The sequence below is a fragment of the Pholis gunnellus genome, assembly GCF_910591455.1.
Source record: "Pholis gunnellus genome assembly, chromosome: 8".
Taxonomy (NCBI): Eukaryota; Metazoa; Chordata; class Actinopteri; order Perciformes; family Pholidae; genus Pholis; species Pholis gunnellus.
The window spans coordinates 18,244,691-18,263,754 of record NC_136534.1 but is presented as its reverse complement, the minus strand read 5'-3'; the positions used below and the strand labels follow the sequence as shown (position 1 = coordinate 18,263,754).

The 19,064-nt window shown below is 42.6% G+C and overlaps 2 protein-coding genes across 5 annotated transcripts; one reads left to right on the top strand and one right to left on the bottom strand.

Moving 5' to 3' along the window:
* Nucleotides 1-83: 83 nt before the first annotated feature.
* usp5 (ubiquitin specific peptidase 5 (isopeptidase T)) lies at nucleotides 84-10,546 on the bottom strand. Of its 4 annotated transcripts, none has more exons than XM_079164998.1 (20): nucleotides 10,322-10,546; nucleotides 9,625-9,759; nucleotides 9,397-9,463; nucleotides 9,170-9,297; nucleotides 8,632-8,777; nucleotides 8,143-8,327; nucleotides 7,384-7,478; nucleotides 6,318-6,511; nucleotides 6,114-6,185; nucleotides 5,688-5,775; nucleotides 5,412-5,537; nucleotides 5,177-5,330; nucleotides 4,792-4,954; nucleotides 4,613-4,701; nucleotides 3,291-3,476; nucleotides 2,822-2,965; nucleotides 2,594-2,730; nucleotides 2,027-2,177; nucleotides 1,802-1,886; nucleotides 84-1,015 (listed from the first exon to the last, which is right to left on the bottom strand). In XM_079164998.1, exons 1-20 carry the CDS (start codon nucleotides 10,427-10,429, stop codon nucleotides 922-924), a joined length of 2,547 nt encoding a protein of 848 aa, XP_079021124.1. In that variant the 5' UTR covers nucleotides 10,430-10,546; the 3' UTR covers nucleotides 84-921. The 4 variants fall into 4 exon arrangements, with proteins under 4 accessions (XP_079021124.1, XP_079021126.1, XP_079021125.1 ...); XM_079165000.1 differs by having other exon boundaries at nucleotides 3,348-3,476; XM_079164999.1 differs by having other exon boundaries at nucleotides 9,631-9,759.
* A 573-nt stretch (nucleotides 10,547-11,119) lies between these two features.
* p3h3 (prolyl 3-hydroxylase 3) lies at nucleotides 11,120-17,370 on the top strand (the record flags this gene model as incomplete). Its single annotated transcript, XM_079165526.1, has 16 exons — nucleotides 11,120-11,414; nucleotides 12,425-12,609; nucleotides 12,695-12,853; nucleotides 13,461-13,653; nucleotides 13,783-13,914; nucleotides 14,051-14,193; nucleotides 14,360-14,449; nucleotides 14,529-14,581; nucleotides 14,668-14,747; nucleotides 14,837-14,964; nucleotides 15,051-15,146; nucleotides 15,277-15,427; nucleotides 15,583-15,700; nucleotides 15,877-15,952; nucleotides 16,035-16,175; nucleotides 16,919-17,370. The coding sequence occupies 16 exons, from the start codon at nucleotides 11,120-11,122 to the stop codon at nucleotides 17,087-17,089; spliced, it is 2,211 nt and encodes a 736-aa protein (XP_079021652.1). The 3' UTR covers nucleotides 17,090-17,370.
* Nucleotides 17,371-19,064: the final 1,694 nt, after the last annotated feature.

The following is a 19,064-nucleotide window of genomic DNA, read 5'->3' as shown; positions in this document are numbered from 1 at the left end:
GAAAAAAAAACAAATGGAGAAATGAAATAAGCTGAATGCAACGATAACTCCATGAAGACTTGTTGAAAAAGAAACAGGCAGAGTGACAGAAAGACAATTCTTTATTTGTCACAGCAGAAGTAACAAAGGATTTGTTTGCAAAATAAAACAATAAAACAAAAATCACCCAGATATCACCCTCACCAAACTTTAAAGAAACTGGTTGATTGGTGTTTTGACTTGTTCTGACATTTTTATTTCCTTTTTGCAACACACATTTGAGCCGTTATTCATTGGTTTGATTCATTTCCTCTCATCATGGATGTTTAACAGTTTCTTTTCTTTACTTCCTCACTGAAAACGGGCAGAGGAGACGTTAGCGCCCGGTTAAAATGGTGACACCAAACTGTAACCGTCCAATAATAGAGGGGGCTGGAAGCAACATATTTTGATGGGGTGGGGCAGTGGAAATCAATAGTCAGGACATGGATCGAGGTGATAGTTAGGCAAGGAGTGAATGGATTTAGCAACCCTCTCATGATCGGTCGGGGGGGGGGGGGGGGGGCTGTTCCATGAAGCTTTGTGAATTATCTGGATACAGTTCCCGAGTAAAACCTGGAACACGTGTTTTAACCAGTTTTACTCAGCATAGTAGTCCAGGTAAATAACTGGATATGCTTCTCTGAACATGCCCACGGATTGTAATAAACGGATAAAAGGAAAAAAAGCTCCCTCCCAGACACCGCATCTGTACATCTGCACCAATGTATTTAACTGTGTATATATGCAATCTGAGAGATTTATTTACACTTATGTCAGTTGTGAAGCATGCCGGGGGCATTTGTAAGAGCTCGGTGGGGTGTGACTATAAATGCTGTCTTGTGTGTTTGTGTTAGCGTCCACATTTCTCCTGCTTCACCCCGGGTCTAACACTCCCGTGTCTCATTCAGCCACCCTCCGGTAGAAGTAGAGGTATCCCAGGTCTTTGGGAGGCTTCTCTGAAGCGCAGACCTTCTGATCGTTGAAGATGACCCACCTTATGAAACAGAGAGATCACTCAGTTCACGGAGAGCTACTCGATGACAGACAGGTTATTGATTTGATCATATATGCACAAAATAGAGTGACTTTTTAAATCTTATTAGAGAATAAAATATCCACCACTTGGGTAAAGTGACAGTTTCTTTAACATCATTTAAGAACATATAAAAAGGTCCTTTTTTTAAATCAAGCTCAGGTCATTTATTTGATTTCATTAAATGACTGTTCTCAAAATATAAAATCAATGTGGCGTTATGAATGGTGGATATGAACTATTTAAACCTCACTTCTAGGACATGTTTCCTGTGTTCAGGTTCAGACCAGACCTGGAGTCTGGTGCCCCCTGTTGAGGCACTGCAGAATTAACTACTTCATTACTTTTCATCAGTGTTTCTCAAATGGGGGTACTAGTACCCGCAGGAGTACTTTAGAGTACTGCAGCAGGTATGTGAGAGTTCAATCAAATGTTAATTGTGAAAATAACATTCATGCACCATTCCTAAAATAACTATACTATCATGAGTTCAATAAAAAATAGAAGTTTAGGTTCGATGAACGACATTTTGTATTCAATATTCCTATTTTTTAATGAACGAATTAACTTCTGATTAGAGAACAAACAGCATGTTTTGTGACTGTAACAGATTTGTTTTTCGTGGGATGTTCATGAAATAAATTCTCTCAATGATATTTTTCACGATGACATATTGGGGCTTTGAAACAGCAAAATATCCCTTAAAGCTAGAAACCAAATGTGCCAACAAAAAAAAAAAACACTTACTGCTGATCCTTCTTGATGTGACAGACGTAGTGGCCGCACATGGTGCTTGTCCCCATGTGACTGATGAACGCAAACAGCTCATACTCTGAATAAAGGAGAGGAATAATGTTAAATGATAATTAGAACATATATATATATATATATATGACATAAATCAAATTATGATGGCAATGTTGCTGCCGTCTACATGTCATGTTTCTCAACATCCTGGTCCTTGAGACTCACTTCCTGGTCCGTCTTTGACGCGAGGCCCAGGCGGAGGCTCTCTGCCACCCTCGCTCTCTGCGGCTGAGCGACCGCCTTCAGACACGTCCATGGACTCCAGGTCGTCCAGGTGGGAGAAGATCCAGTCCACGGCCCGGTCCAGGACGTTGCTCTGTGGAACAGACACCAGTTACAGGAGACATAGTCAGAGAATGTCAACAAATGGACTATTTGGTCAAATTATCAAGTGTTTTCTCTGGTACTGTAGCTAATGATCAGACAACAGCAGAACAAAGCTTTGCTTATCTCCATCATCTGGAGTGGAGGTGTGAGGCTCCCCCAAAAATGAAGATCTTGACCACATCCATGGATTCCAGGTCATCAAATTATGATGACTAAACTTTAATCTTTGTTGAGGTATTCATGCCAACAACTGGTAAGTTCTCACAAATGAGGAAACTTGGAAACATGAGAGTCTGAATGAAAAGGGGCCAGCTGTTCCTGCATTCACACTGCTCTACTTTTAGACTAGTGGCACATGAAATCAGTCAAATCCTCATCTCAAGCTGAAGGGAGAGTGATTCTAACCGTGGCTCGGAGTGCTTTGGTTGCCTGGTCCCGGCTGAAGCCCATGGACACGATGGTGGCCAGGTGCTCCTCGGAGAGGCTCTCAGTGGGCGTGGTCCCGGAGCTGCAGCCTGGCAACACCAGGGGGGCCGCAAAGTCTGCAGCCAATCAGAAAGAGCAGAACATTAGTGAGGAGGAGTGATTGATGGACTTGCGTTCCAGGTAAAAATCCCACAGCTCTCTGCACACCTGGGTCATCCATATGGCCCATGATCCAGTTCATGGCAGCATCGATTCCAGTGTTCCCAGTGTAGTACACCGCTTTCCTGCAGGCCTCCAGTGGGAATCCCATTTCACATAACTGGGACACAGTGGAGTCATCCAGGACTGGAGCTGAATGTGTTGAGAGGAAAAGGTTCATTTACTTGGATGTACTGTATGCATTTCACATTGTTATCTCCTCTATGTGATGAAATTTACACACAAAAAAAACAAACATGTTAATGTCCTCCAATCAGAGGTGGGGGGATGATGCTGTGTGACCTTTAGTTGAAATGAAACTCAAACCACTTCACAAGATACAAAAGTTTAAATAAAAAAATAAGGCAACAGAAGGACGCCAGAAAAAAGAAAAAGGAGGAAACAAAGAAAAGGAGGAAACAAAGGATGGACCAATAGGAGTGAGGAGGAGAAGAGCAGAAACGACAGACAGACTAACACAGCAGTGGGGAGTAGAGAGAGTCGTCCTCCTCGTTGCCATGGAAACCCAGGATACCTTTAACCTCCACATCTGGGGTCATGAGTGGGGGCGGGGCCACCTCTGGTAGAAGCTCCTCCCCTGGCTGCTGGCCAGTAGCTTGTAGGGCGCTCAGGTCCAGAGTGTCTGGAACGTCGATGCTCACGTCTGCAGAGGAAAAAAAAATCATCGGTTACCCATCATGCACTTTGGTCCGAATATTTGTTTTCCACACTTTTTAATTTTAGAAACTATATAGGTGAATGCCAGCTGCTAAAATGTCAAATAAATGCCAATATGTGTTGTGTTGCTCCTCAGAGTCCTCGTGTGCTATTGGCTGGTAAATATCCATCTGCAGGTAAAGAACAGCTGTCCTTCCTCTTGTGAGATATTTTGTAAAGATTTCATTTGTAGCTCTTTTGCATGTGGCTGCCAGGTTAATGCCAAACTTCACTTCATTTTCTTAAGTTATTGGTTTTTTTGGTATCGTAACTATTACAACAAGTCTTTGCCAGAAAGCTCCGTAATAGAAAGCTGCACGTTCTGTTCCTTTCTTTGTTCCTCCTGATTTTCTGTGTAGTCAGGCTTAGAATTGTAACTTTTCTTTTTGTTTAGTTTATTTAGTTATTGTGGATTTAGTTCTACGTAGGGATGATTGGTTTGTTATTTGGGCTAGCTAAAATCCAGCTTCTATACCTGTCAATAAAAGTCATATCTACTCATATTCTTCATGTAGTCTTACGTTACTTCCTTCTCTCGAACACATGCAATAGCAACGACCTGGAGACAAACAATTGCACTCTTTTTGATTTCCCCAGAGTTGTTCTCTACTCCACCAAACTACATCAATGCACTTCAAACAAAATGGAGCAAAAGCCATCAATGGCCTCCAAAATCTCTGCAATTTAACTTTAACTGCACAGGAAATTAACATATTTGCTGTGCGCCAGTGTAGTAATCAGAGTCGGTTATGTAAATTTCAGTCTCGACACTAAACACAAGCTTTATGCTTATGAGAGGCAAACGAGACTCGCTGTGATTACTTGCAGTAACAGACACTGACCGGTCAATCAGTTACAAGCACTTTGCATGTGGCCGCGGTATACGACAACTGTATAAATGACAGTGAGCTTGTACAACACAAATGTGTTTAAGGAGTATTAATACAATACTCAGTCCTTCAGACTGTACTATGAGTTAACGTGTCTCAGTGAGCAGATTTCCAACTCTGTTAGGATTAGGAATACACACTTGTGTGTAGAGAAAGAACAACAACACAGTAATTTAATAATATCTTTGCTCACCCAGTTTTTTGGGCACCCAGTCAAGGCCGAAGGTAAACTTCTTAATCTGGATGATCAGGTGGTCGGGGAAAGAGGCAAAGCGGGTAGTTCTGACAAAAGAGACAAAAGCTGGCATTAATAAATACATCTTGAGATTTGCTTCATCACTCTTGAGTATGTGCGACTGTCTCTCTTCCTACTTGGTAGCAGTCGTCTTGGACTGCACAGCCGAGCTCCAGAAGTCTGTGAGGATCTCTGGTTCACTGAGGGCCGCCATGCAAGCTGTGAAGGGGATTTGAGCTCGCACTATGGGGGATGAGGAGTCCCCCTCCTCACGCCGGCGCTCTGCCTCCTGAAGCTCTTCTGTTAGAGAAATACATTCATTTTTTGAGAAACACAACTAGAACTAATGCTACTACCACTCACCCTTCTTTTAAGCGGCTACGTCTCCAGTCTGATCTCGAGCACACAGCTGATCGGTTACGTGGTTTGTTTACATGAGGTTACGTAATGCTTGCCGTTTCTTTCAGAAAGAAGAATTAAACAATAATAATGTCAGCTTGAGTTGGACATTGTATCCTTCACCTGTGTTGGTAGCCTGGTCCATCAGCACAGGCAGCTGGACGATGTAATCCACCCGCTGCGTGTACTTGGCCTTCTGAGACTGCTGACACACAATCCTCTCCTCCACCAGGAACTTGAAGGCTTCAGATGGGTTGGACCCAGTGCGACAGTTCCTCTGTGGGTGAAAATAAATAATAACATAAAGAGGAAAAGCTGGGGACCAAAAAGAGATGCAGAATTTCAGTGTTACTTTTACCTCCACCATGTTTATGAAGTGCATTAAAAACTCCTCAGCATCCTGTTGTCGATTCGTAGAGAACTCGGGGTGGCCCCGCCCAACAAGTGCTTTGAACATTCGTGGTGCTATTCCGATTTGGTCTCCCTGCAAACAAAGCATGAACCGTCAGATTTGTCAACAGTGAGGGCTAATATTAGGTAGACCAGTTTTTAACTCGTTTCTAACTCCCCCATGTGCCTCGGATAACTGTAAAAACTAAGACTTGTAAATCCACTGTGACCGATTTTTTCCTACCCTGGGTTCAGATGCACCAGTTTCATCTCCGGGGTCTGGCGCTGGTTTGGAATACTCTCCCGACAACAGACCGTAACCGAGCTTGGCTCTGTGATGAATAAACAAAGATGACATCACTGCACATCCATCTATATACCAGAGACTCACACAGGAGGGGGATTTGGATAAAGGCCTAGATGTATTTTCGACTTTCAAAAAACAACATGGGGGAATGTCTAATCAGGGAGAAGATTCCCATCTCTGGTGGGAATAACAAAGTTTCTGTACAGCAACAAAAGTAGACATTGTTTGAATTAGGTCACACAGATTTCAATTTCAAGGGAAAACATATTATATATAAAATATATTGTGAAGAAAGTCTGCTGTAGGAGAAGAGGTATGCAAAGTAAAGCACTTAGAAGTTAGATGTGAGAAGAGGACACTCACACTTGGGTTTTAAAGTCCTGGGTAGGGTCACTTGGGGCTTCATCAATAATCTTGTCGATGTTGGACACATATCTGGAAGGCATTAAGAGAATGATATGAAACTAATTATTGACATTCAGTATCTTACTGTTAATGATCAACATAAGAAGAACAGAAGAAGAACAGACCGGAGGAAAGGCGCTACGAGTAGAAGAAGGTACTGACTTGTTCTGGAAATCTGGAACGGTGAAGAGCACTTGCATTACAGAGTTGAGGTAGCAACTGTTTCCCAGATTCTTCATGCCGGTCAACCCGGCGCCAAACAGGGGCCGCAGGGTGGTCCCCGACTCCTGGATCACCTCCCACTCCCCCACACGCTGGTTCACGGCGATCTCCAGCTCCGTCATCGTCCGTTCGGTCTGAGAGCAGAGAGGTCAAAGTGATAAGAGAATGAAGGCCGCGGGGTACAAAGCAAATGGAAGTCTATGCAGCAGCCTTCAGCGCAAGTTTTGAAAATGAGAAGCAAAATGTGCCCACGCGAAGGAGCAATGACAGCAGACGAGGAAGAAACAAAACGCATCATCGCCGCACTAAGTGCTGCACTTTGTCTTCTGCACAATGCTTTAACCCCCTGTCTGTGCAACATCATTACGTGTGTGCGAAACAACGCGACAGTTCAGAGTGAGAGGTACAGACATCTTAGGCTTTGACAGCTGTGTAGTCTGAACTCTGCATAAGAAGAGGAGCAGATGGTAAAGAAATGAATAGCAACAGGGAAACAGAGTAAACAGGTGCGGAGTAAAGTAGGCGGATATGGTGATGAGCATGCTGTGAAAGAAAGAGTTCACTGTAATATTATTATTATTGTCCATCAGTAATACTATCATAATCTTTTAATGATATGTTTGACAAACATATATATATATATACAAGTATCAATTAACAGTGTGCTCGTAGAAAGAAAGAAAAACAGGAAGAAGATTTGGCGAATTATTTAATAACATTATTTTTTTGTGGTAATTGTTTTCGTGGCATTGGAATAATATGGTTCTCTGACACTGCAGCTGAATTTAGACCCCTCAGTAATACCATGTACCCATGTGTCCAACACCCCTGACTACAGTTGTACCACTTGAATCGTAAAGTAAAGGGTTAAACGAGAACTTACTTCGATGTTGTTGAACATTGCAAACCAGTTGGGAAAATGGGCAGATTTCATATTTGCAATCATCAATGTGAAGAAAAAGAAAAGGTCTGCTTCCACTAAACACAGCAGAAAACCAGAGCTTACCTTCTCCATGGTCATCATGTTGATGCCAAAGTGAGCCAGGTGCTCTGGTAACTTGGAATCCAGTACCATGTCGTCCTCATCATAGGAATACACATCTGGACATACAAAACAGAAGCGGCAATTAAAGGCAATGAAGCCGAAAGCTTTAGACGAATGCATATAGTGCATAAAGTCAAACAAGCTTTAATAATAGAAAGCCCCATAGTCCATATTATTATAAAAAGTGAGAAAAAAAACCCCGGAGAAATATTAGAAATGTCTCAGCCGGCAGAAGGGAGATGTTGGTGTCTGCGTGTGATTGACAGCAGGCTGAATGGCCAGCAGGGGAACACGAGAGCAAGTAAACAAACTTGCATTGTGTCTTACGAGGCATGAGCAATCATCTAAATGGACCAAAGTAACATGTGCAGGAAGTTTAGGGGGCATTAAATGTTCTGCAGCTGAACAGATTATCTGCTAGCCTGCAAACTGACACCAGCGGTGAATTTTACCTTGGATGGTGTTTCATTGGTGACTCGTTCAACAAGCTGAGGTGCAGGACAACTTGTGCTCATGTTTGTAAGTTAGATAAGAAGGAGATTTCAGGGCAAAAGCTAACATGGGTTAATGTTCGAGGTCTGTGGCTCTTATGTTGTGTAGCGGGCTGCTGTTTGCTGAATGTACAGAAACAAGTTTTAGGTCCTAGAAAAAAAAGCTTTTTCATTTCAGTTAGACTTTAACATTTTTTACGACAAAAAACCCATCATGCCATCTGCTTACCTCCTCCATCAGGAGTGATGGTACCAAGTTTGACAGCAATCGGGTATCCTGTCTGCTGGAAGTGTAGAAGGGCATGGTTGTTGCCCCCGGAGCCATCAAAATACCTGCGACCACACATCACTTTGCCGTCTGTCAGGTTCATCCAAATATTCTCCTGGAGGTCACACACCTCACAACGCCAGCCACTAGGAAGTAGAAAAGAAAAGTCACACAAACTCAACAGTAAAAGTGCTCTGAAATAAATATTTGACCCTTGCACTAGAACTTAACAGCTCTCTATTCTAAATGACATTATTGGAGACACAACAGCATCAATAGAGCAATGCAATAATGGAGCAATGGATCCTAAATGCAAGAGCATTATTGCGTACATTTTCGCATTTGCAGTTAGACATGTAATATAAGAGAAGCTTCGTTTATAAAGTCACTAATCTAGGAGGAACTCCATGGTAGGTCTATTCAAGGGACAGAATGGACATAGTGTCTCACCTGGGAGGGATCTTGACTCCGTTGTCAAGCTGTTTAAGGTCAGCAGCATGTCTCGACTCCTGTCTCACCTCTCCATCCCACTGTTGGACTTGTAAGGCATGAGACACTGAGTCGGCTGCCATGATACCCGCCATTGACAGGGACACCTTGAGGGACAGCAAATGAATGAACAGGAACACATCAGACCGGACTAACAGCTTATGATGAAACTTCTCCAGTACTTAATCACTGAAGGTAACAAAATGGAATATCCATATGTCTGCTGTGTGCATGTGCCCTAATGTTATATTATTAAGGAATATGTACAATAGAGTGTTTGAAGACTAACTTGTCAAAGATCTGTAAAGACTGCCTCTGTGCTACGTCATTGTATTAAGCGAGCAATCACATTATTTTTAAACTGTTTTCTGTATTATGACAATGTGATATTGTCAATTCTCATATTGTAGAGTAGTACGTATATTCCTACTGTGATAACGCAGACAGAAGCTTAACAGATTATAACATTTCTGTTGCCAGAAGAGACACAAGATCTTACCCGCTCTCTCACAACGTCAGGCATGGTAGCAAGGTCCTCTGATGTCACTTCCTGTCTATCAGGTAAAATGACCACCTTTACATCCTCCTCATACAGCTCCTGCTCCACATCAAACCCTCCTTCAATCCCTGGACAGAACAGAAACAAGAGGGGAGGTAAACACAGGCCATGTCTCAAAAGAGGAAGCCTGTTTTTATCTGTGTTTGTGTACTCTCTCATTGACTCACCTATAGCCAATCTGGTGGGCTTTTTCTTTGGCGGGTGTCCAGATCCAGAGTTAGTGTCATCTTCCTTCTGTGGTAATAACATAATTTATCAGTGCGTGTAGAGATCAGTTCAGTCAACGTATTAAGAGATGGTGAAGACAGTGTCAAACATAATGCGAAAATGTGTCAATATGGAATTGACCACAGTATTTAGGAAAATAAAGTCATAAAGTAGATTAAAGTGTTCACCTGCACCTTGGCCTTGCGAGTCCGGGTTATGTGTAAGTAAGCCCTCTGGCCAGTCCGGGCATGGTACCGGTCGACATACTGACTCCCAAAGCCAAGGAAACTGTTCATGCACACATACAGTCCTCCTTCACTTTCCTGTAAAGAAGAAATAGGCAATATTGAATGTTACAACCTTTCTTTATCTCTCTCTAATGTGACACGACACTGGGAAGTTAAAATTTAAGGCAATGTGGATGTTTTATGAGTCACATCATCAGTTGAAATATTTTAGCATCCTGCTAACGCTTGCAATTCAAATCAACACAGGTTTAATGTTATTGAAGTCCACGGGAAAATTCTAACTAAATATTGAGAAACTATGTGCTATAACACGTTGAAAAGCATATAGTGCTGCCACATTTGTGACCATAAATCGACTAAGTTAGCTTGTTAGCTAGTTTGACAGCATACCCAGTTACACTGACATAGCTAGCTAACAAGCGAGGGCAGCTAAGTTTCCATTACAGTGCAATATTAGCTTAGCTTGATGCTAGCTTGCTAGTTATTTGAAACCGGAAAATATTGGAAGCCAGTTGAAGTAGGACACAATGACCAAACGTTCAATTAGACAAAGACAGGAAAGAGTGGAAGTCAATGAGAAATGAAACAACACTGTTTGTTGGCTGACGTTTTGATTTGTTAAGGGAAGATGGCTCACCGGCGTGGAAAATGACAAGGCGCATTCGTCTTTGTGGACACGGTCCCCGGGCTTCGGAACCCGAATTGTGGACAATACCGACATCAAAACATCACCAACCTCCGCCATGACAAGCTAGCTAATTCTGCCTTTTAGTCGGACACTTGTTCTTCTATGTTTGGACCCCCAGCCTCTTGATTCCCCGGCTCGGAAGAGTGTCTGTTGTCTAGCCCGTCTGGTGTTGTCTGTGTACGGCTGAATGAATCCTTGTGTTGAGGGGAGGCCGAACGAACTCAGGGGCTGCGTCTCGTTACCGTAATGTGTAGTATATTGGTAAACTGTGATTTTGTAATGCAGTAAATTTACATTCAGATCGCTTCTATTAAAGCAAAGTTATTACTTAAAATGATATAGATGAATGGTGAATCGATTAATTAATAGACTAGCGATTTTACACGTTCACCAGGTAATTATTCATTTTAATTCAACCGCTTTTACTTAGAGTTACGGTAACGGCCGTTGAACTCAACCAACCGCTTCCTCTCGCGGCGACATGGACATACTGCAGTTTGACTCGCTGGATAATAATCCGTTAAACACATCGTCTGACTACCTAAAAAAACGTCAATTAATTACTTTTAGCTTGATTTAAACCTTAAACTAACGGAAGTATCAACGTTAGCGGGGAGCAGTAGTGAATACATGTGAAACGACAATCCCTATTACAAACTTTCTGGATTGCACTTTCCTTCATTCCCCAAATATCTCCATAGTCCCTCCTCTTCTCCCAACTCCTCCACGGGGTTTGTTTCTCTCACCATGGCGCTGCACTCGGAGCATTCCTCTGTATACGTGGCGTTTCATTTAGTTATTATTGCATTACTTAATTTAACTTCAGTAACTCCGGGAAGAGGCAGCTCACATGTATTGTCACAGCTGCAGCCGTATGATTTCTTGTATTACAGTGGAGTACGGTCATACTTTGGTCAGGAGTGGGTGAAGGCTGCAGAGCTGCTGGAGAAAGCTATCATAACCAAGGAATCACTGCTTAGAGTCCGCAGGCAGTGTCATGATGAGTGTGTGGCAGCAGGCAGAGATGCATTTAATAAACTGGGTAAGTTGCGATGTGTGTGTGTGTGTGTATAGAGAGAGAGAGAGAGAGAGAGTAGTGGGTGCTCTTGATGAGCCAATTTGTTATTATGGGCTTGTTCAGTAGGTATTTATGAGTACTTCCTTTATCTACATTGACAAGTAATCAAATGTTTCCCCAGAAAAGGCCAAGAGAAAACTCAGTAAACATAACTTTGTGTAACAGATATACTGTTTTTCTTTATAATCATCGTATGACCCATCAGTTTGTCTTGGTAACCACTGACCTATGCAATGCAAACATGTATTAAGTTATTGATGAATTCATAGAAATAAAAAACAAAACAAATTACAACATTTTTGCTTTAAGTTATCACATTTATCTGTTTTCCTTTACATTTTGTAACCAGAATTAGGCCTTGAAGTTAGACAAACTAACTGCTTTAGATAATTACCGATGGAAAACTAGACAACTTTTAAGTTACTGGCCGCTTCCCTGATTCTTGCAAAATCAAAAAAAGGAGTCAAAAAACGTAAATTTAAATTAGGTTTATTGCTTTATAAATCAATTTTTAAATGTAGAATTTAAACTCTTTAGGGTTGCAAAGTTCCGGTAATATATTTAAATTGGAGACTTCCTGTGTTAATTTATGGTAATTTAAATGAAATAACGGTAATAAAATGGAAATAGGGTTTAACGTTATCTGCTCAGACTGGAGGCTATTTACCATGTCATAGAGAAATTAACCTATTGCCATATCATAAGCAGACATAATCCATTACGTTGCCAAATAAATCCATTAATGTGTCAAATTCATACAGTGTGGAATGGGCCATGTGGTGAGTTAACTCGCAAGTTAACTAATGTTAAAAAATGTAGACGACAATGAGGGCTGTGTGCAACTGTATACCCCAAATGCTGAAAAGCTATATTTATTAATTAGACATTATTATCTTCTGTTTTAAGGATGGACCATGTTCAATGATACAGTATATTTCACTCACAACTGTATATCATGTTTTCTGTATCATTAGACTCTGAAGGGGGGAGTCTGTGGGACCTCTGGACCTTGGATTGGGTTCAGCAGAAGGCTGAATGTTTGAGGTTCTGTGTCGGCGGCTCTGTCACACCTGCAGGACAGCTCCCTGTTTCTACCGACATAGAGTATGAATTCAGTTCGCGCAACCCTTACAACTACCTGCAGGTCACGTACTACAAGGTAAGCCTCAAAGCGGCATTTAGAGACATACAGCTCAATGCAGTGGCTCTCTAACCCCATTTACTCTCCTCTTCCTGCACATCAGCTGGACAAGTTGCAGAAGGCGGCATCAGCAGCTCACACCTACTTTGTGGCCAACCCCAGTCACTTAGAGATGAGGAACAACATTGAGAAGTACAGACGCATGGAGGGAGTGACCGAGGAGGCCTTCCAGGACAGAGAGCTTGAGAATGAGAAACACTGGGTGAGGAGGGAGGGATGATGTCTTTGTTAAGGAGAGGGGCGTGGAGAAGCAGCAGGTATTAGGTTAACATTACCCAGAAATCATGTAGTGCATGAACTGCCTTGGTTTGCCTGTTCTTATGTTTGTTCACTAGGAAAAGGATCAATATTCATATTTTACATTTCAGTTCATCGCTTTGGGGCTTGGAATTTTATATGCTGAAGTACATGATTTAATTTGGCTACACAGGACTGATCTATTGGGTCAACATCAAAAGGAGGGATGGGACAGTCTTCTTTGTTGCAGAAAAATATTTGAAGATGTGAGTTTAGAAAGACAGCCATGGCCTGAGGGACTGAATTCCTTACTCTCACTCTCACTTTCTATTATCCAACCATGTAATCCAACCCTGCTTTTACTTATTGAAGACCTCTGGCTAAGAAACCTACTCTGTCTATCAGACACTCTTGTTATAACACGATAAGGCTCGTCTGAAATAGGCTTAACTTGTCCATGTAATGGCATGCCTTAAAATCTACCAAAAAAATACGGAACACGTCAAAGTTTTTACTTTTATTTCAATATACTGAAAGCAGTATCTTCTGTCTTTACGTGTCATCAAACTCAGGTCCTGTATGATTCTGCGGTTCAGTATGAGGCCTCCTCCGACTGGGTGCAAACAGCAGAGACATGGAAAGCTTGTGTGAACAACACACTGCGGCAGACAGACGAGTGCAGGGTGCAGTGTGAGATGGCCCCCCAAAGGCTGCCAGAGCACAGGGGAGTGGACAGTAGTGATGGCGTGTTCGAGAAGGCTGCAGGTATGAAAAAAAACACACACACACACACACACACACACACACGCACAAAGGCCCCCAGACTGAGGCTTTACTTTTCCGCAGAAAGAGACTGAAAAGGACCCGATGACCCTACATTTCTTTCCCGTCTAGCTCTTTCCCTCTCCGTGCTGTCGTGCAAGCAGTCCTGTGTGACTCAGGTAGCCACAAGACCCGGAAGGATTTCTTCTCAGGAGGACTTCCTGCCCACACAGCTGGAGCATCTGCATATTGCGCAGTTTAAAGGTCAGTGTTTAGAGGAAGATAACTCCCATGTTATGATACAGTCTCTGTGTATCTTCCTCTGAATTTGTCTTTGTGTCAGTATATTTTCACTCTTAAGTGCCGATCCTCCTTATTTTGTATTCCTGCTTCGTCACAGCTGGTGATATAAGTGGAGCAGTGCAGACACTTCGCTCCCTTCTCTTGTTTTACCCGTCTGACAAGGACTCCTTAGACAACCTGCAGCTCTACTATGAGACGCTAGGGGGCGACACAGAGTCACAGGGCACACAGCCTGCTCAGGTAACACGTAACGTCCATTACATTCTAATCACAACTATGGCAGTAATAATCAAAGGTCCTTAGGATTCACTGTCTAGTCCTTTCAGAGATACAGATTTCAACTATGTATTTAATTTCCTTACTTGTGTTCATGCTGACTACATGTTTGTGTGTATTTGTCACACAGGAGATTGCCAGATACATTAGTCGTGCTTTGGAGGAGAAGAGGCTTCTCTATTTTGGTATGGAGAACCTTGACTTCAGTTTCACAGACCCAGTAAGTACTCAGGCAAACGCAGGCTATTGTGATCCCCAAAATGACATCCCCAAATGTAATGAATTTTTTTTCCCTTTAGGATCTTTGGACTCCAGAAGATGTTGTACCTGAATCACTGAGAAATAATTGGAGGTGAGAATGACAGAAGAAAAATCCATTCTGTGTCAAGATCTCTTGTAAAAGTTTATGGAAAGTTAAACTTATTGTTTCACTTTCAGAGCTGAAAAAGAGAAAATAAATGATAAAATAAAGGAAGGAGAGCAGAAGGAGGAAGTGGACGACAGTGGCTTTTTTTCAGGTGAGACAATCACCCTATGGTTTCAGTCTGTAGCAGTTAAGAATTTACCAATTTCCTCTCTCATCCTCTCTCTATTGTCCTTGCTCCAGGTGGTCCAGTCCTCCAGGTGGGTGTGACCATCACCATGGATGACCAGGTTATGAACGGGACCAATCGCGTAGTGCTCGACGGAGTCATGACTGAGAAAGAGTGTGACAGAATACTGCAGTTAGCAACAGTAAGTTCAGCTCGTTAAAGAGTCCGGCCTGCTGAAATAGAAAGAGGGGGCGCTCTCTCCTATCCTTTTCCTCTTGTCTCTCACAGGCTGCAGCATCTGCTGGGGATGGTTACCGGGGAAGACGGTCTCCGCACACGCCTCATGAGACGTTTGAGGGTCTGACCGTCCTCAAGGCTGTAAAGGTGGGTGAACACGGGACAATGGAAACAGAAATATGACAGGCATCATATTGTCTTGGTGTGAACGTGCTGATCTCATGCTGTAACATAATTTATGAAGCTGGTGTTTTTCTAACATAATCTTCTTTCCCAGTTGGCGCATGATGGTATGGTGAACCAATCAGACGCCCGGCTGTTACACGAGCTGGGCGAGAGAGTGAGAGAGCTGCTGCACTCCTACTTCAGGAGCCCCTCAGGACTCTTCACCTCTTTCACACACCTGGTCTGCCGCAGTGCTGTCGCAGGTAACACCAACGTTACCCACAACTCTCTTAAGGGAGGTCATTATTACTTGCTGAATGAAATGTACTAGTGCTGACCATGTGGAACTAGAACAACTACGAGGACTTTTTTAGATGTTTTCTTTTGGGTAAGGAAATACTATTTTCTATGCCCTTAGGTAATCAGGAGGGCAGGCTGGATCTGTCTCATCCTGTCCATGTTGACAACTGTCTCCTTGAGCCAGAGACCAATCAGTGCTGGAGGGAACCACCAGCATTCACACACAGAGACCTCAGGTACACACCAATAGTCTTAGCAGCAGGGAGAACACAGCAGCCAAAAAGAGAAATTGTACTAGTATGTAAAAATGTAAAACTAAATCAACGAAATGGACATTCATTTAATTGAATTCACAGCTTAACTGAGACCATAATGGTTGTTCTTATGGCTGAATGACCTATTTCTCCCACAGTGCCATTCTCTACCTGAATGACAACTTTAATGGAGGCGATTTGTTCTTCACTAAAAGGGATGCCAAGACAATAACAGTGAGTCACTTTTTAACCTTAATTCCAGCTTCCACCTGAGCTCACTTTCCTTAACCTCTTCCCTCTTCCTCCGTGTCTCCAGGCTCGAGTAAAACCCAGCTGCGGGCGACTGGTGGGCTTCTCCTCAGGTCCAGTAAATCCACACGGTGTTACTGCATTGACCAGAGGCCGGCGGTGCGCGCTGGCGCTCTGGTTCACAAAAGAGAAGATATACAGGGACATGGTGAGCATTATGACGGCACACAGCAGTGACCTCGTCCTCAGGCCGGACCTGTCGCCTGCAGTCACGTGATTGTTAATGTCGTGACACCGGTGTTGGATAACAAGACCAGCTGGAGTGCAATGCAAATCTGGTGGTTGTTTCCATGTTTGAGCATTTACAATGCCCGGCCTTAGATCGTACCACATCAGTGTCCTTTAGATTCATCATTATATTTGTACAAATCTTTAAATAGTTACAGTAGCTTATCCAGTTCAATGCTTGCTAACGTTTAGCATCATGCAGACTGTCTAACTCCTCCTACACTTGACACTGTGTAAATTTTAAAAGGAAGAAATAACACAGTTCATAAGCAATAAAACCCTAGCTTACGTGGTCTAGTGTCATCAGTAGGTTAATGCTGGGTAAAGTTAGCTAAATCTACGCAGATATTACTGTGTAACTGATATTACTTTATTAGTGCTTTATATTTTAATATTTACCATTATTGAGTTGTCGCTGGTACAGCCACAGCTACATGGACTCACTTTAATAGAGGAGAACCACTTTGTGCTGGCTGAGCCTCCCCACTAATATCACTTACCACAGAAGAAGAAAAAACCAAGAAGAATTTAAATAACTGGTTTCAGAATATTTATCCAGAATGAACGAGGACCTTAATTAACATGACTCTAAAAAGGGAATACATGTAATCAGTTGTCACCAGTTTGATCGGTCATTGCTATGCTTTTGTTTGTCTCCCTCAGGAGCGAGAGGAGGCCGAGGCCATGTGGGCTGCAGGTGGACAGAATGTGCCAACAAAGGACAAGGAGGAGCCGGACGGCGGCGCCACCCCTGCCAGGAACGCTCGGAGCCAAGCACCGACGCAGAGGAGCAGAGGGAGAGGCAGAGTGACGGGAGGCAAAGATGAACTGTGAGAGAGCCAGAACAAACCTGACAGACTGAACCTCACACAACTGGAATACATTTTCATCTGCATCCACCATCCCACAACAGGACCATTACACCCGCCACCAACACATGTTTTTCCGTTTTTAGCCACAGAGTCACTCTCTTCATCTTGCTGCCTTTTTCTGTAAAGCTGCTTGCTTGTTTGTATATACTGTATTTATACTGTATATGATGGAGATAAGTGAGGGGAAACATGGTCCTTTCCTTCCTCTAAAGTCAATCTGTACTTTTGTTTTTAGCAGCTTACTGACCGAAATCACAAGAGAATAAAAGAAGAAATAAAAATGTCACTTGAGTACTATGTTCCACATCCACACAAGTGAGGGACTAAAAGAGCATTTGAGACAAAGAGAGGACAGAAAATGTTCACGGTAATCGATTAAGAGATTACCTCACACCCACTGTGGCTGCCTGCTGATTAAAATTAAAACTGGAAGGTTAATACTTTTCTCAGTCTGTTCCTGTCTGTTCAGAGTAGAAGCACGTCACAAAATATGCTATTAGACATCACGGCAGTAAGAAACTGTAAAAGAAGTTACATTAGCGCAGTACATAAGAAACTACAATCCGAAGCAGTAAGAGGGAGAAAAGGGAACAGAGAAAGAGAGAGAGAGAGAGAGAGAGAGAGAGAGGTGCACAGGAGGGAAAAAGGATAGAAATAGAGAGATTACGGTTAATCTCTCATAAATGAGTGCATTTGTTTATGAAGCTTAAAAAATCTCCCATTTAGAATATGGAATAGTAATCCAGCGAGAGATCATTTAATCATTCAAGTCTGGCAGAGTGACATTCGACCACCCACTTCCATCTTATCTGTCCCATTACAACCAGTGCCTCCTTTTCAGCCCACTCGGCTTTCGTCTAGTGCATCAGATACCGAGTCAACTACTGTTTATGGCCCATATTAACACTCTCACTCCCTCCTGTGTTATAATCCCCCGCCGCTGCAGAATTGGGTCAGCAGGCCGTTTAATGGAGCCCTGGTTTTAACCTTTTCCCTCCTTCACACGCTGAAACCATGTCGCACCCTAAAAGTGTGCATTAATCTTCTCTTAAGTAGGTGTTATGTCTATATAATGCATCCTAGATATCCTCACTAAGCACCCTGGCCGTCTACTGTTCTGATGACACACTTTACACACTGAAATTTATAGCTGTATGATGTTATATTTCCATATTGTATGTGATTAGCAGAACGTATGTAAGGCCTAACAGTTTAGTTATAAAACTGAAATCAAAGCATCCTATAGTCATAACTGATCGATGTGTGTAGTGAGTAGTTGACGTGACCACTCGTCCCTTATGTTGCACTTCCACACATTAACTCTCCTACTAAATGTGGCCCACACATATCATTAGGTGTCTACAAAGGATTTCTGGCCTTCCTGTGTGATGCTTTGCATTACCTTTATGTAAAAACATAACATGAGGACTAATAGGAGGATTAACATTTATGTTTCTCCATTCATGTCACAATAGTTGTTTGTGACTGACCGATATAGCATTTAATCCAGTCACCCCTCCCCTCTCCACCGACCCATTTATTGAAAACATGTTTAAAGGTTTAGTGACCCTTGCTGGGCTTTATAGACTTTAAAAAAAATCTGCTTCCCTAACAATGAGTTGGTATTTGTACAAACTTCATGTGACTTTATATGACACAAAAACTAAAGCAATGCCAGTTATAAAGCAAGCTACAAGTACTAGAAGTATTGTTTGAGTCACTTCCCTCGAGCAGGAGGCTGCGGTCCAAAACCTCACGCCACAAAAACAGTTTCTTTCTGTCAGCAGTCAGGCTCATCATCAAGGCCCACTGACTCTGTGTCTCACATCCTCAGGACAAATACATACATTCACACGTCCCTGCACAACTCTTCCCTTTAAATAGACACACAACACTTTAATAAAAGATGTGTTTTCACATACTCTTACATTGTTTGT

Coding starts and splice junctions, on each gene's coding strand:
- usp5 (XM_079164998.1), bottom strand. CDS start 10,429: ATGGCGGAGGTTGGTGATGTTTTGATGTCGGTATTGTCCACAATTCGG. Junction 9,464..9,624: donor CTCGCAAGGCCAAGGTGCAG/GTGAACACTTTA, acceptor TTATTACCACAG/AAGGAAGATGACACTAACTC. Junction 4,955..5,176: donor GGACCAGGCTACCAACACAG/GTGAAGGATACA, acceptor TTTCTCTAACAG/AAGAGCTTCAGGAGGCAGAG.